Source organism: Syngnathus scovelli, chromosome 18 (genome assembly GCF_024217435.2).
Source record: "Syngnathus scovelli strain Florida chromosome 18, RoL_Ssco_1.2, whole genome shotgun sequence".
Classification (NCBI taxonomy): Eukaryota; Metazoa; Chordata; class Actinopteri; order Syngnathiformes; family Syngnathidae; genus Syngnathus; species Syngnathus scovelli.
This window is the reverse complement of record NC_090864.1, coordinates 4,930,333-4,945,365: the sequence shown is the minus strand read 5'-3', so window position 1 is coordinate 4,945,365 and position 15,033 is coordinate 4,930,333. Positions and strand designations below refer to the sequence as shown.

Sequence of the window (15,033 nt, the reverse complement as noted above, 5' to 3'; positions counted from 1 at the left end):
CGCCAGTGCGCCACACAGAAACCTGACCACCTTCTTTTCCACCCTGCTTAGATTATTGCAACGTTGCCGAATCCTACTTTCCTGGTTTCCTACCTTCTCCCTTTTTACTTTTAGATCCTTAATACTACACGTTCTTTGCAGTTTTCTGCCTTCTTACACCTGCTGCCTTCCTTTCATCCATCACGCCAGTGTAGTTTTTTTTTGTTCTAACATCTTTAGATCCTTCATGTATAACTCCAGACTCACTGAACATGTCACAAGTTTATTTATCGGCCATTGCTACAATATATTACAAATGCTTAATTAAGTAGAGCACATCCAAAGGCAAGTTTCATTCAACAGTCTTGTCTGATAAGACTAATGTGAATGTTTTTCTTCAATTATTGTACCATGTATGCAAACATGCAGCTTACAAGATGGTAGAAGAGCAAGAGCTTTCACATTGGAGTAGGATCCTTCGTAAACTAAAAGCCACATAGAAATAGTATACTGCACAGCCTGTATGGAAGGTTCTGGGTAACCATCTGCAGCGATAGACAAAGTAAAACCCAAAACAGTCACTGTACAGTCTGTTATTAAATTTGGAATTGACAGAACAAAGACAAAACCAGTGGAGGCAATTTACAACCATATCTTCACCAAATTTCATGTCGATGGATAAAACTGGTGTTGGGGGCTAATTATTCTTTTCAACCAGGCCCCTTTCACATCGAAGTTCATCTGAAATGGCTACTTCAAACTAAAATGGACAACTTCCTGTTTAATTTGGTCACAGACTTTTTTTGTGTGTTGTCCACCAAAATTGATGTTAATTGATGTAACTGATGTTTTTTTTTTCTTCCTAACTTTCCAAGTATTCACTATAGGAATAGTTTCGAGGGGACATCAAATAAACATATTCAGGACACAATTTGTTTGTTGGAAGAAGAAACAATGAATGCAAGTGGGCTCCAATAATAATAATAATAATAATATGTAAATATTATGCATATAGCAGTACTGTACTGATTCAGCTACTACAAAAAACTGAATAAAAATTTGGACAGATTCTCATTTCTCAATGAAATCAAACAAAACAAACAGGGCAACAGAAAAATAAAGCAAAAGAATTACACTGGTGAGCAAATAATCATGATTTTAAGTGTCAGTGACTCCAAATGATATTTACATCCAACGCACAAGAGGCAAGTTGAAGTTCATTTGCACATTCACATCAGGGGAGGAACTCTTAGCCATTTCAAATAGAAAAGTTGTGCTTTTCCACCATCTTGTGGCATCTATCGGCAATTTTGGACCTTTTTAGTCACAGTGTCAATTATTGTTGGATTAGCAGGGAGTAGTGAATTGAGGTCTACCTTTTTTTTTTTAAGATGCACTTCAATGTCACCCTTTCCCAATTAGTTTATTAGTCTTAAAATGTTCATGTTTAGTTGCCATATCAGGCACTTTGCAACAATTCTTTGGCACTGAAAACAATTTTAGAGGGGAAAAGCCCTTAAGAGCACTGCAGGCTAAAAGGAAATGCAGTGTGAGAAATATTAGCGAGCGCAAATCGACATGACAACCTTGTGCGTTGCTTCGCGATAATAAATAAGTCCACGGTGAATGACTGTTAACAGCGCATGATGGATGGAGTACTTCAAAAAAAGGGAGATTGGCCATGGTGGACACTTGAGTGCAAAAATGGCGCGTAGTAAAACTTTCGTTTGACAACAAGATGGCTGGATGTTGAGAATGGTGGCATCCGGCACGGAACTGACACGTTTAAAGGCAAACGCGCCCTTCGGAGGGAATCGATCCCAACGCAACCGTCACACCCGGTCCTCCTTTTCCCTTTTCTGCCGGTCACCGTGACGTCTTCCTTGAGCCTCCTTTGGGTTTCATCACATCCCTCAGTGTTGCTGCAGCTTCCTCTGTTTCCAGCTGTCGGCCGCTGTAAAAGGCCCCTCAAAGGCCCTGATTGCCATCCGTCCTGGAGCTGCTGTGACTTCCTCTCAGTGCGTGCTCCCAGAAGCCAGAGCTCGTAGCCGGTGTCGCTTGATGGCGTCCTCCAGGAACCCGGCCACCTTCTCAATGTCCTCCTTAGTGACAAAAGGAACAAGAACGTACATTCGTATAATTAATTTTTAATGTATTTATTTTATGTATAATTCTGGAATAAGAGAAGATTATGGACAGCAGTTTAAACATTTATTTGTGTACAAATATAGCCCAATTAAAGTGGCACCAAGCTTTGGCTTGGAAAAGGCATTTTAGCTCAATGCTAATGTTGCTAATGCAACTATGTGATGTCAGTTGTTTATTTTGGCCTTTCAAAAAGATTTCTTTCATAGGTCACATTTCCTGAATTTCCATTCTACAATAAACATAGCGTACCTCATTTATGAAGGCGTAGTGAACTAGTTCGCTGGCGAGGTCTTTGGATGTGTCGGCTGAAAGGTATACATGACATCATCAAAACACAGCGAGCCAATGAGAAAGCAGCATTCGCGTCGGGTGGTAAACCTACTGGGGAGGATGTCACAGCTAAGCTGGCGGTGAAGTTTGTCGTCCATCTTGAGAAATAAAGAAAGCTGGAGTAAAGATAAAAGATTCTAAATATTAGATATTTAAAAAAAAAAAAAAAAAGATTTGTTGTAAGATGGAGCCCAATAAGAAGAGCCTTACAGGAATGTACCTGATGTACAACGTGACTCACATGAGTTTTGGTCCCTTCCTCATTCGACTCCAAGTTGCAGTGCATCTGGATGACCTAATAACACACATGATGTTTGACATATGTAAAAATAATTTTTCAAGCTAAAAAATGCCACCGGTAATATGCAAAGGGCAAACCTTCCTGCTCTCGGTCTCCTGCGGCTCCGGCGTGGGCGTCTTGACCGTCTCCACCTGCTCCTGAGACAAGGAGAGGGCGCGGGGGACGGGGTGGGGCCGGGACGAGGCGAAGTTCATCAAGGGGTAAATCCCGTTCCTGATGGACAACGTGATAAGCATCTCAGCGAATGCGTCTGGTGGTGTTAATGACGGTGTACTTACTTGACGTCCTCCAGAAACTTGTCCAGCTCCAAAGGGGACACGTGGGAGTACCTGTGGGATATAAAAAGCCAGCCTAGTTCAGCATTTAATATTTATGGGTTACCAAAAAAGAAAAGACTTAAAAATAAAAATTACTTTAGTTGAACACCGAGCCTGTCTTCGTGCTTAATCTCAGCCATGACGGCGTTCGGGTCGAAGGACTTGGTCCTCTCTTCCACGCAGTTCTCGGGAAGCAAGTCTATAAAGCCAAATGTTTTCAATTTTCCATTGAATTACTCCCTTAAGCTGCTGAGAGAGAAACTCACACTGGTTGCTGATGAGGCAGTGGGCGGCCAACAGTTTAAGGGAGTGCACCTCAAACAGGACGCGGTGGAAGAGGAGGTCGTGAGCGGTCGGACGGAGCTTGGCGTCGGGGTGCAAACACGACTGCGTAAACTCCTGCGAATAGAGATGACATCCATTTTGATTGCTAACATCTGACTTCCAATTTATGCTAACGCAACATTGTTTGTTTAGCAAGTGAGTGTAAACAGCAGGTGAGTGCAAACAATGTGGCTCATACTCTCATGAGAGGGTCCTCCAGGGATTGGCCCGCGTTGACGATGGCCTCCTTGGAGACGGCCACATCTCCGTTAGCCTGGATCTCCAACACTGCCATCTAGGGGTGACACATTGCCTGTCAACGCACACACACGAGGGCACTCATGCATGCAGTGGTTCTCACCTCCAGAGCGCAGATGCCGAAGGAGAAGATGTCGATGGCATAGTCATCTTCGCCGGCTGGCGAAAAAAAAGACATGGAAGTGGGTGGAGACACGCAGGAAACATCAAGCAGTTCATGTTTGAGTTAGTGAACATACCGCCATATTCTGGTGCAAAAAAATGAAGATTCCTCTGCTCGCCACGGTGTTGCCTCCCCTTTCCCTGGACGTTGGCGTCAGGGAAAACTGGCGAGTGGAGAGAAACAAGACGATGATGTGGGTAATAACCTCGGAGATGAAAGTAAACAAATGGACTTACCATTAACAAAGAGCCGATGCCACACTGCGGAGAGAAGATGACAAAAGATGAATTATTTTTCTGTACTAGCACGGAATGCCTGGCGGGGGATCACACCTGAGCCGATCTTGATGAGTCCGTTGTGCTGGATGAAGATGGTGTCGCACGTCAAGTTGCCGTGGATGATTGGCGGATCGCAGGAGTGCAGGTAACTGCAAGGGGGGCAAGTCACATAAATAAAAGAGCCGCAGTTGCAGCAGGGCTGTAAAAAAGTCATCAAACAGTACCTGAGGGCAGAGAGGATCTGCGTGCACCACCTTTTCCAGGCCTGAAGCACAAAACACAATTTTTCAACTAAGACGCATTATTGATAAGTTCATTTTTTTTCTACGCAGACTAATTGTGATTGATTAAGCCGAGAAATAGCGACCTTTACGTTCATGGTCTTGTGGTTCTTTTTGGTTTTCTTCAGAAACTGCTTGAGGCTGCCCGACGACATGTATTCGGTGATGAAGATGACCTGTCCATGGCGGTAACGTAAGCAAACATGAGGTGCTCACACATACACAAATGTCCACAGAAAAGGTCAAAACATACCCGAGCCTGACTTTCCTTCATATCAAGCCAGTACTTGTGGAACTTGACAATGTTAGGGTGCTCCACCTGCATTAGGTTCTCAAACATCTCCTTGATCTTCTCCTATACCACAAAAATGACAAAAAAGAGACCAGAAATGTTATGAAAAACAACTAGAAAATGATCAGTAGAAATATTTTAAGTCTGCGTACCTCCTGAGCTTTGAAGACCTTCTTGTCGGAGAAAAGCACCTCGTTCCACACCACCTCCACTCCTTCTTCTGTGTCCATGGCAAGGGAGGCACTTTCTACACCTGGGACGTTGCCTTGGCTCACCTGCAAGAGGCCGAGACAGGGAAAAAAATAAATAAAATAAAATAAAAAAAAATTGTTACAGCAGAGTCTCCTCTCAGGAAATATACTGCCCCCTAGTGGATTGGAGCGTTATAAAGCCGATTGCTGAGAAAATTGTCAAGTTGCAGGCTATAAAAATGATGACTAGCGCACAACGTGTTAAAAACCCACATAATCACTTTTAAAACTAATACATTTCACGCACTATAAATCTCTTTGGTGAAATAAAAAAATAAATAACCACAGACCGACAGTATGTGCCTTCAAGCCAAACCCTGAAAGACCAAAGTAGCAACGGATTTGATCTCGTGATTACTCAACAAGAACAACAACAAAAAAGCATAGCCGAGAAGATAAGACATGCACATGCGCTCTCTCTCCCCACTGGAACGATAACATCTGTTGAAAACTCAATATAATCCATTCACAGCGAGTGGATTGTTTTTTTCTTTTGTTTATGAGAAGAAATAAAAATTGTTTGTTTGTGCAGTTTTTTATTTTGGTTGCTCTTCTGGACTAAAACGACTCCCCCTTGGCGCTAAATTATTCCGACGTCTCTCTCTCTTCCTCCAGCCGCCGATAGCGCTAAATGCTGGCCATTGATAGAGGGCGACGAGCGCGCCCTTCGCCGCGTCACCGCAGACGCGTGGACATGAAACAGCTTTCAGTTTGCAGCGCCACAGGGGGACCATTGTTCGGGCCGGGGGCCCAACCGGCTGACCGCGGCCGCCACTAAAATCTGCTTTTAAGACCCTCATTATTTCCACGAAGGAGGTTACGTTTGCGAGAAGGATTATGGAAAGATTAGGGAATTGATTTCCAAGAAAATCGGAGGTGGTTCGTAGGGTAGGAAGAAGCGTTGAATTCACCAGAGAAGGGGGGGGGGGGGGGGGGGGGGGGTATTTGAACTTTCCAAAATTGCATAAGAGTTTACAATACATACAAAGCGTGCTAGACAGGTTCCAGAACTGGTGTTGGTGTCACTAAAAGGTCTCACCAGCTGTTGTTGTCTTCGATCATTTTGCTCTCTGCCTGTCGCCTCTTAAATCAAGTACTGTCTAGTTCCAGTCGTAGTATCATATGATATCATCAAGAATGATCTCTATCTCCATCCACTCAGTGGGAGATGGTAATGTGATTTTTTGATTACAGATCGAGATGTGGGCTGGCAAACCGCAGTGGGAATTCCTTCCCTTGACAGGCTGCCAGCCTCGAATCGTGTTAAGAAACACTTGGTGGTAGAGCTGCGGCCGTTGCATGGTCACGCTCGAGTGCTAAACAAGCAACCCGGGGTTCTGCCCTCTGATTGGCTGGCGTAAGGGAGGCGGTAGAAGGCACCGAAGTCATGTAAGAACACCGACTCGTGTTCTGAAGTTTGGAAAGAAAGTTGTTTTTCTTCTCATTGTGTTAAATGAAATGTTATAACTAAAAACTACTAAAGGTATCGGTACTTGGTATCGGTGAGCACGCAAAGAGTGAATACTTGTACTGGTATCGGTCAGAACAAAAAAGTGGTATCAAACATATGCAGTAATTTATATAAAAACAATTTATATAAAAACTAATATTAAAATAAAATATAGAAAAATAAAAGTATAACAACCAGTATCGCTTGTCTTTGCTTGTTTTTTCAAATTTTTTGCTGACTCAGACTTTTTATGCAAATTAGATTCAGCACTCGAGGGCAAAAAAACGAAAGCCGCCGAGCTTGAAACGATTTGAAAATCCAGCTTGAGTTTGTGCGAGCTGGAATGTCAGCGTGTTCTTGAAGCCTCTGTTTATTTATTTCCTTCGTTTTGGCAGCAATGCTGACGAAGTAAAAGTAAAAAGCTGGAAGGAAAAATTCCAGAAAAAGTCAATTCATTTCAATCGCACAAACTCATCAATGGATAGTAAAAGCCAAGTACTCGTAGTGGCGACGAGATAACGAGGAGATGAAGACAGACGGAGCCTGTAATCGCCGGTGGCCTGAGCCACTGACCGTCTGCTGACCTTTGCCTCCATCACCCTCTCGCTTGCTCTCTCTCTCTCTGTCTGTCTGTCTGTCTGTATGTCTCTCGCCCAAAGCTGTCACATGGGCGGCTCGCTGTCAAACGCAGAATGTGTGTGTGGGTGATGAATAATGATGTAGCGCTTCGGTCAAAAGGACATGAAATATTAAAATTCCCAAACCTGGTTTAAAAAAAATTATGGACAAGGTCATAGGTGTCACAAAGCGTATTATCACATCATATCACACATCTTGGTTTCTCAAAGAGTCTGGGAAAGCGGTCGAGCGAGACAGCCGTGATGAAGGCCGGCGCGGCACCCAAGCCGCCCGAGCCGTGACGAGCATAGCGAGTGTGGAGTATTACATAAGACATGTCACCCTTTGCCAGCTTTGATCTCCCTCCCATCTGCCTGCAGGACGGAGGTGCTCATGCAGACATGTATCGACTTCAAATCAGTACTCGTTTTTTTAATGCGCGGAAAAGCAAGTTGCGCGACATTTTACGCCAGCTCAGATGTCTTGAACACTTTTGCACCGCTTGAACTGAGGCCCTCATTAGACTGCAAAATTGTAGCTAAAAATCTGACGTGCTGGTCCCATGAGCATATCCTTGATTCGATTACTTTCAGTAATATGGTGCTATTATTACTGTGAACATTTTTGCTGACTATAATGACCACATGAAACATTCCTACTCTTTCATCTCTCATCCGGAACGCCGTGAGTTAGCCACACCCTTCAACTTGCACAGGCAGACCAAGCCCTGCTGTTTATTATTGTCCAACTGATAAGAGCCCTTGATAGTAGGCCCAAGGCACTGTTCCGTGTGAAAGGCACCGATATCGAATCGGGGAACGATGACAATCTGTGAATTGCTCACCTCCTGAGCAACATAGCAAAGCAAACCAAGGTGTTAGCTTAATGCTAACACTTGTTTACATTTATTTCGTACTATCTCCTGATTTTATTGTTTTATTGCGATATGGTTTTATTTTACTCTATGTAAGGTGACCTTAAGTGCCAGAAAGGGTCTGTAAAATGAAATATTATATTATATAATAATCATAATAATAATGTGAAAGCTAACAGCTAACAGAAATTAGCATAGCCTTTCAGGCAGCCTTCCAAAGCCACCTTTTTACTCGTCACCATTCCGTCCATGTGAAAGGTATTTTGTTCTCATTACGATCACTTTCCCCGTGTTTGCAGTTTATGAAGTGCCTCCCCCACAATGCTGCAAGAGGAGGAGTACGAGCGCTTTACCGATTGGCCTTTTTTTTAGCTAGCAGTTTCCATGTTCCCGGGAAAACAAGCAGGCGTGTTTTTGTTTTTCTTGCCTAAACTGGTGCATTTGCGCAATTGACTCTGTTCTTGGAGCCAGGCTGCATTAAAAAAAAAAAATCTTTCAAAAGACAAAGAGTGTGACTTTCCCTTGGCCTTGGCAACCTTACTGCAGTGCAGCTTTCCAACAAAAAAAACAAGAGTTAAAGAAGTCTAACAAAACGTCAAATATAATGTTCCAATTTGCTGTGAAGTGCCGTTTCTCTTCGTTCATGCTCTCAAAGCCGACACTCCACCTAAGAGGTTTATAGTGCTTATCCTCTCCAGAGACAAGACGGAGCTGCAGCAGTCAATTCCGACTGACTGCCGACTACTTCCTGGACGCGTTTCAGCACTTCCCTGGCATCCTATTAGGTTGTTACTGCAACAACACTCAGAAAGTCTTGGTTGCATCATTGAGATGGCTCGCAATCAAATGGACTGGAGCTGAATACTGCCATAATGGGAGTAGGTGGGTGAGGAGACCAGTTTCACAAGTCTAAATGTGTACCATGAGAGCAAGTACTGTTCTTGGAAAACAATGCCCGTCTGTATTAACAAAGCCAAAGACTGAAAAGCAACGTTATCACCCTGATTGATGGCCAAGCGCGAGAAACTTTGCGACAGCAATACATTCAAAGTCCGAATGCAAAGCCAGCAAAATCGCAATTTCTGCTCACATCGTACAACATTTCTATTGAAATTCCTGTTGCAAGTCGGTGACTCCCCTTGGCGTAAGATTTATTGCGAGCTGGGCTTGTTCTGTAAAATTTTTAAACTTTGAACTCCACAAAATGGAGGTTCCAAACAACTGGTGCTAAAATGCTAACGCATAGCAAGATATCACCCCTGACTACACAAATCAGCTTATTTAAATTTAATAAAACTTTACAAAGACAAAGCATAAAAAAATGAAGCAAAAAATAAATCCAATTTTGACAAACTGTGTGAGTCACTTTTACTCAACCGTGCTTGATTTCCTGTGTCGTTATGTTCAAACTGAGTGACTACTTCAAAAGAAGGATATGAGGAGGATTGAGCCAGCAAGGAAAGCAAACCACGAGATCCCGTGTTTATTGAAATGCTCGAGCTCAGTAGCAAATCAAGCGGCGTATACTGCGAACTTTGACACACTAACTTATTTAGCATGTGAGCTACAGTGAGCTTGGTGGATGAGATGAAGCTTATTACTTCTTTTACTTTGTCACTAGTTGCTAGGCAGAATTCATGGGGCACGATCATTTCTAAGGATTCACCTTAGTTTTCATAAACATTGAAGACAATTATCCGATGTGTTTTCAGAGAAAGATTTTATTTGACTCAAAGATGTCAATCTAATATTAGCAGCAATAGCATGTTTAGCTAATGCATCACAACTCTTCTCTGTCTGGTACTGTTAGCTGTCAGGGTTAATGGAACGTTGGGCAATCAATGGGTGGAACAACACTCGGGTGGGGTTGCAAAGGCCGAGCGTCATTTCTAGCGTGGCTGTGCGAGGTCAGGTTGTGCCGGTAGAAGACTGCGAGCCAGAGATAACCTTCGCGTACAAACGCTTGGTTTTATCACTAGCGGCTGTGGGCCCCCGTGCCCGACGCACAATCGCTGAGTGCTAGAAGGTCATCACTCTTGTTGTCTGATAATCAAACTCGTTGTTGTTTAAAGGACTTGTTTGCTTAGTCATGTTCTCGCTTATTGTTGGATTGAGGTTTGAACACAATTTGTAAAACGATAGACCAATTTGTGGTCATGAATCTTTCAAGACCCTAATGCATAAGCAAATGTTTTCAAAACTAAATCGCTTTTTAAAGTTTTAAAGTCAATATTGAATACCATTTCAATTCGGAAACAAATTGAAGCTACACATTTTTTGAAAACATGGGAGACAAATTTGAGTTGGAAATCAAATTCTGCGTGCATGTTTTCACAAACACAATTTAGTCTTCAATTGACTTAAAATGTTTTTATTTTGCACTTGTATTCATTTTGTTTGTTTCTATCTAGAGGTGGACATTCTGTTGATTCTAAATACATAAATATTCTGTTGACAATTTTGTGTCAGTAAAAAGTATAAAGAGTCAAAATATTGCAAAAAGCTTTGCTCAGTTTGTCCACCACTGGAACCTCCAAGCACAATAACAAACAAATTGTTAAATACCAAAGGGTAATGTCACTCAAAATTGGGCATTAGTATTCAGACAGTGCAGGGGTACCTAATGAAGTGTCCGGTGGGGAGCGTGCTTTGCGGCGGGATCGGGGCGCCGCGCAGCACACACACCAACGGAGACATACACGAACGAACATTGAATCCAATCGAGATATTGAAACCCCCATCAAGCAACCAACCTGTTCTTTGCGCTTCTGCCATCTTCCACAAGGGCTTTCTTCCAGGATCTCGCTCTCATCCTCGCTCTCCTCCTCCTTTCCCTCCGATCCCGATTTCCTCTCCGGGACGGACATCGTCATCTTCACGCCGTCTACTGTTGACAGATTTTAGCTCCCGTACTCCACCAGGAGGCCAACCTCCTCCCCCTCCTCCGACCTCCTCCGTGTGTTCGTGGGGGATGAGAAGATGACCCACGGGACGACGCTTTGCCTCGGGCGACTTTTCGCTACCTCCGTCGGTGTCGATAAAGGCTGAGAGCGAGCTTCCCGGTTGGGATAGACGCCACACCCCCTTGTGGGTGACAAAAAAACAGCAGACACACTGGAAAGAAGGAGCGCTAAACTAGGAAATAAATCGGGAAAACTCGCTTCTTAGCTTCCAGATGGTCCAAACGAGGCTGGGGGACGTGCAGAGCTTCCACGGGAAGGCGGTAGTCGCATGATTGGCCGGGTTTTAGGGACGAGGGTTAGTGTTCCGCGTCTTACTCCGAGTGGAGGAGTGTGTGTGCGTGAGTGTGTGAGCCGCTGGCGTCAAAAGCTTAAACAAGGAGCGTCGATTGGAGCACATTTACCGTAACGGTACACACACAGAGACCTTGCAAAATGTTAGCTGCCCGAGAGCACCTGGAAAGCCAAAGACAAACATACGGGTACTTTTGAGGCAGGAATGAATTATCACATACCCTGCCATTTTGCTGTTGGGCAAATAAAATATTGCTTTTTTAGTTTTGGACCATTGTGGAGTATAATTAGAGATCATCAGAGTAAATTTTTTCACGCGAAATTGAGATTAGATTTGTACCGCCAAGCCCAAAAACGTAATAAAATGGCTAAATGGAAAGTGGTTTAGGTAAATAAAGACATTTGGGGAGGTGGCAAATTGTTGTAATGAGCTGAAAAGTAGAGAATGCCAAAATGCAAAAGGTCACTTTGTGTCATGTCAAGTCATTCCATGCACCACTCACAAGAGAGACATTTAGTATGATGAAATGATTTACATTGGCTCACCCAAAAATGTTTTGGTGAGACCAATTTAGGAGCATTACGGTAATAGGTTGAATTAAGATGAGGCTGGTACGACACCATACTGACCTCTAGTGGTTTTTTGGGGAAAGGCACCTACCTATGGCAGAACAGTCTACTGTAATTAATGTTGGCCTACTATAGTGTTTGTTCCTTTTTTATTGCCTTTGACGTCGTATTTATTTAAACATTTATTTAGGTTTTTATTTCAATTAATGTAGCAATGTAAAAAAGTTTATATAACATCTAATTATTTGTTTTTTTTACCTATATTTCTTTATTGAAATAAATACACTTGATATTTTGCATGTGATTAAATTTCATTGATTTGTATTACATGTAGAGCCGCTGTGTGAAATTTTTACTGTCATTGCTACTTTTTATTACCACCAGTCATGCAACTTTTACAATTTGTTTACCACTGTGGTTGCAACCGAATGCTGCAGATTCTTATTGGTTAGTGAACTGTAATCACACACGCGTGTTGTAATCACGCTCCCTCTATATTTAGCACCTCTACTTATATTTAGGGAGGCCCCACTTTGCCAGACTTCCGTTAATGAGATTCGCTCTTGACCAAGGCTGCACAATATGGGCATCGGTGGGGGTGCAAAATGGCGCCTCAAGAATGACAAGGCCAGGAGAATAATGATGTGTGAATAAGAAGAAGGCAAATATTAGAGTAGGGCTGAACGTGCATATTTTTGAGTGTCATTTATGATGTCTGTTTGCAGAAAATAAAAGTACAATGTACAAGTATCACCACTGTATGTGAAAATGATATTCAAGTACAATAACAAATCGTAATGCAAGACAGGAAAAAGTGGTCATGAAGCAAAAGTGAACATAATTCTAAGCGGACAGCCATTTTGATTGGACAAATGTTATTTTTAAAGTAGCAATCTTACATTTTGCACACAAAAAAGGCTTACAAGTGACGTATAAAAGCTGTTTTACATGTAATAAGATGAGCATGTAGCGGGCACTTGTTCAGGTTGTCAATTTTGAAGCTCTTGTTTTTAGATGCCTTTTAATTCATTTGCACCGCCAAAAGTGTCAGACCTCCTGTGTTGTAGTTCATTTGTTTGCAGTGCTCCGTCCTGGTTGTCACCATCTCCTGAAATTTCAGAGGAAAAACAATTTTAGCAACTTTCAATGGTGGAGCAACTCTCAAATATTTGGGGTTCTATTTTTGTCACTGCCACAAATCTGAGCGGAGGTGGCTTTGACTTGCTATTGGTAATTTCTTAGTCATGTTTAGAAGTATTTTATAAAAATGTACCTGAGTGAGTCTTGGCCTCTGAATGCAGTGAACATAAGGGGTGGGATCCGATAAGATCTGGTCCACCTCTGTCTTGTAGCACACCGCACAGTCCATGAGAGGCTGTGATGACATTTTGAAATTAAAACGATGAATGATATATTTCAAATTATTGATATTATAAGGGACTCACTCTGTCGTTCCTGAAGGGACATATCTGGTTACTGGAATTGGATCCTTTGGTACAACGGGTGGGCTTCAGTTGAAAGTGGTGGTAGTAGTATTTCACATCAAAGCCACACTGCAAATGAGATTCACCATTTGGTTCGAAGTTAATTGATTATAATGTCAAGAAACCAAACTTGAAGTTCATGTTGAAATGAACAAGGGTCCCTGAATGCACCGCAACTCAGTCATTGCTCTAGTTTTCATGTTGTTGATCTCGTGCACTTAAGAATTTAGTTCATGAAACAAACTGCCAGACTTTCTAAATGTTTTCGTGTTGCGTTCAGGGTACCCTTGTACATCCAGCTTTGCTTTTTAAAGTATCCGATAGAGACTTGCAACTGGCTGTTAAACTGGTCATTTACAAACCAAGTGACACCAGAATGAAAAATTAGGATACACAATTACCCTTCTTGAGCCTCGAGATATTTTTTTCTTTTCTTTTTTTAGTTTGAACAAGGATGTCTTCCAGAGTGAGGCCCCTGAATGTTACCTCGGCATCCGATTTTTCCAGACTCCTCAGGAAGCGAAAATGGTGATGCACGCCCGCATGAGAGTTGAGATGCATCAAGGCCAGGTCCACGCTTTTCTTGTAGTCCGCCGGGAGCAGGTTGTAAGCGTTTTGGGCTTGGGCCGACCCCCACACGGCTCCCCCAACGCAGGCCAGCAGCAACAAAACCACCGCCATCTTAATGGAGAGCGCAACTGAGTACACTGAGGGGTGAACAACCTTTTGTGTCTGTCTGCTGGGTCAAAATAAGCCCTGGACTCGACAGAGCGGCTCCCATGCCAACATTTTTTTCCCTCCCTCTTCCTGGAAACCCACCACCCCCATTCTCCCCAGGGGGGCTTGGTGCAAGTTTTGACAAAAACAGGCTCAGAAAACATGCAGCTGCAAGACAAACGCTTTGGTTATGACACACTTGGATTACTAATACTTGGAGTCCAGCATATATGATAAAGATGCTTCCAAACTATTTAGAAACGCAATCAGAGGGAGTGAAGCATTCATGGTCCATTATACAAAACATTTGGGTCGTTGAATCAAAGGGGCCAACAACCTTCTATGTCTGTCTGTTAGCTCGATCACAACAAATCCTTTTATGGCTTGCGACAAAGTACTGTATCGATTTGATCTTGGTTCAAAGGTATTGAATACAAGGTCTTGGTGAGCGCTTTCCAGATTTATGGAGGTATATGGAAATTAACGGTATGAGTAAAATAACCTAATTTTTTCAAAGTACTGTTATCATTTTTCAATTTCTGACAATGTATTGGAAGTGTGTTTGAATAACATATGTGTTAGATAGATGATATAAAAATACTCACATGCATATATTCCTATTCATCTGCAAAGAACAACTGTTACTGTTGAGAAGCAGCATTATGTCTCTGGAGTAGAAGCAAAATATTACAAAATGATTTCGTTCTTTACATTTCTGTTTTTATAATGTAAAATATGGACTGTTATTTTTCTTCATTGAAAAAAAAACACAGACGGGCGCTTCTTTTTTTCTTCAAAATAATCAACTAAAACATGTCACATGTAATGATTGTCATCGGTGCTTCAGAGGCGACAAATGGCACAAATCCTGTTTCACAACGTGGATTTGATGTGACCCACCGGGGCGCCGGCTTATAATTAGAGGCTGTTTGATGCTTTCGCTCTGGGTTGGATCAGCTCCTAACACCACTCACCGGGCACAGATCAAAACATGATTTTGTTTTTTTCCCTTTTTTTTCTTTTTCTTTGGTTCACGTCTCATTTCTGATAGCCATTGCTCATTAGCCCCTCGTGTGGAGTCCCGTGGTATTATTTTGTTCCGGTGGAGGCCAGAAGGTTAGTGGCTCCGTTGCTGTATGCCAAC

At 42.6% G+C, this 15,033-nt stretch overlaps 1 protein-coding gene across 4 annotated transcripts; it reads right to left on the bottom strand.

Moving 5' to 3' along the window:
- Positions 1 to 242: 242 nt before the first annotated feature.
- Positions 243 to 11,203, bottom strand: nrbp2b (nuclear receptor binding protein 2b). 4 transcript variants are annotated; one of them, XM_049749445.2, is made up of 18 exons: positions 10,618 to 11,203; positions 4,824 to 4,946; positions 4,633 to 4,734; positions 4,466 to 4,555; positions 4,323 to 4,363; positions 4,153 to 4,247; positions 4,057 to 4,080; positions 3,897 to 3,983; positions 3,761 to 3,816; positions 3,599 to 3,694; positions 3,342 to 3,474; positions 3,172 to 3,274; positions 3,037 to 3,087; positions 2,836 to 2,971; positions 2,678 to 2,752; positions 2,510 to 2,573; positions 2,377 to 2,432; positions 243 to 2,081 (listed from the first exon to the last, which is right to left on the bottom strand). In XM_049749445.2, the coding sequence occupies exons 1-18, from the start codon at positions 10,735 to 10,737 to the stop codon at positions 1,995 to 1,997; spliced, it is 1,539 nt and encodes a 512-aa protein (XP_049605402.1). In that variant the 5' UTR covers positions 10,738 to 11,203; the 3' UTR covers positions 243 to 1,994. The 4 variants fall into 4 exon arrangements, with proteins under 4 accessions (XP_049605402.1, XP_049605404.1, XP_049605406.1 ...); XM_049749447.2 differs by having other exon boundaries at positions 2,510 to 2,555; XM_049749449.2 differs by having other exon boundaries at positions 2,510 to 2,555; positions 2,699 to 2,752.
- Between the last annotated feature and the right edge of the window lie 3,830 nt (positions 11,204 to 15,033).

Excerpts from the sequence above, each read along its gene's own strand:
- nrbp2b (XM_049749445.2), bottom strand. The coding sequence starts at position 10,737 with ATGACGATGTCCGTCCCGGAGAGGAAATCGGGATCGGAGGGAAAGGAG. Across the intron at positions 4,364-4,465 it reads ACAAGACCATGAACGTAAAG|GCCTGGAAAAGGTGGTGCAC; the intron begins GTCGCTATTTCT and ends TTTGTGCTTCAG. Across the intron at positions 3,817-3,896 it reads TTTTGCACCAGAATATGGCG|CCGGCGAAGATGACTATGCC; the intron begins GTATGTTCACTA and ends TTTTTTCGCCAG.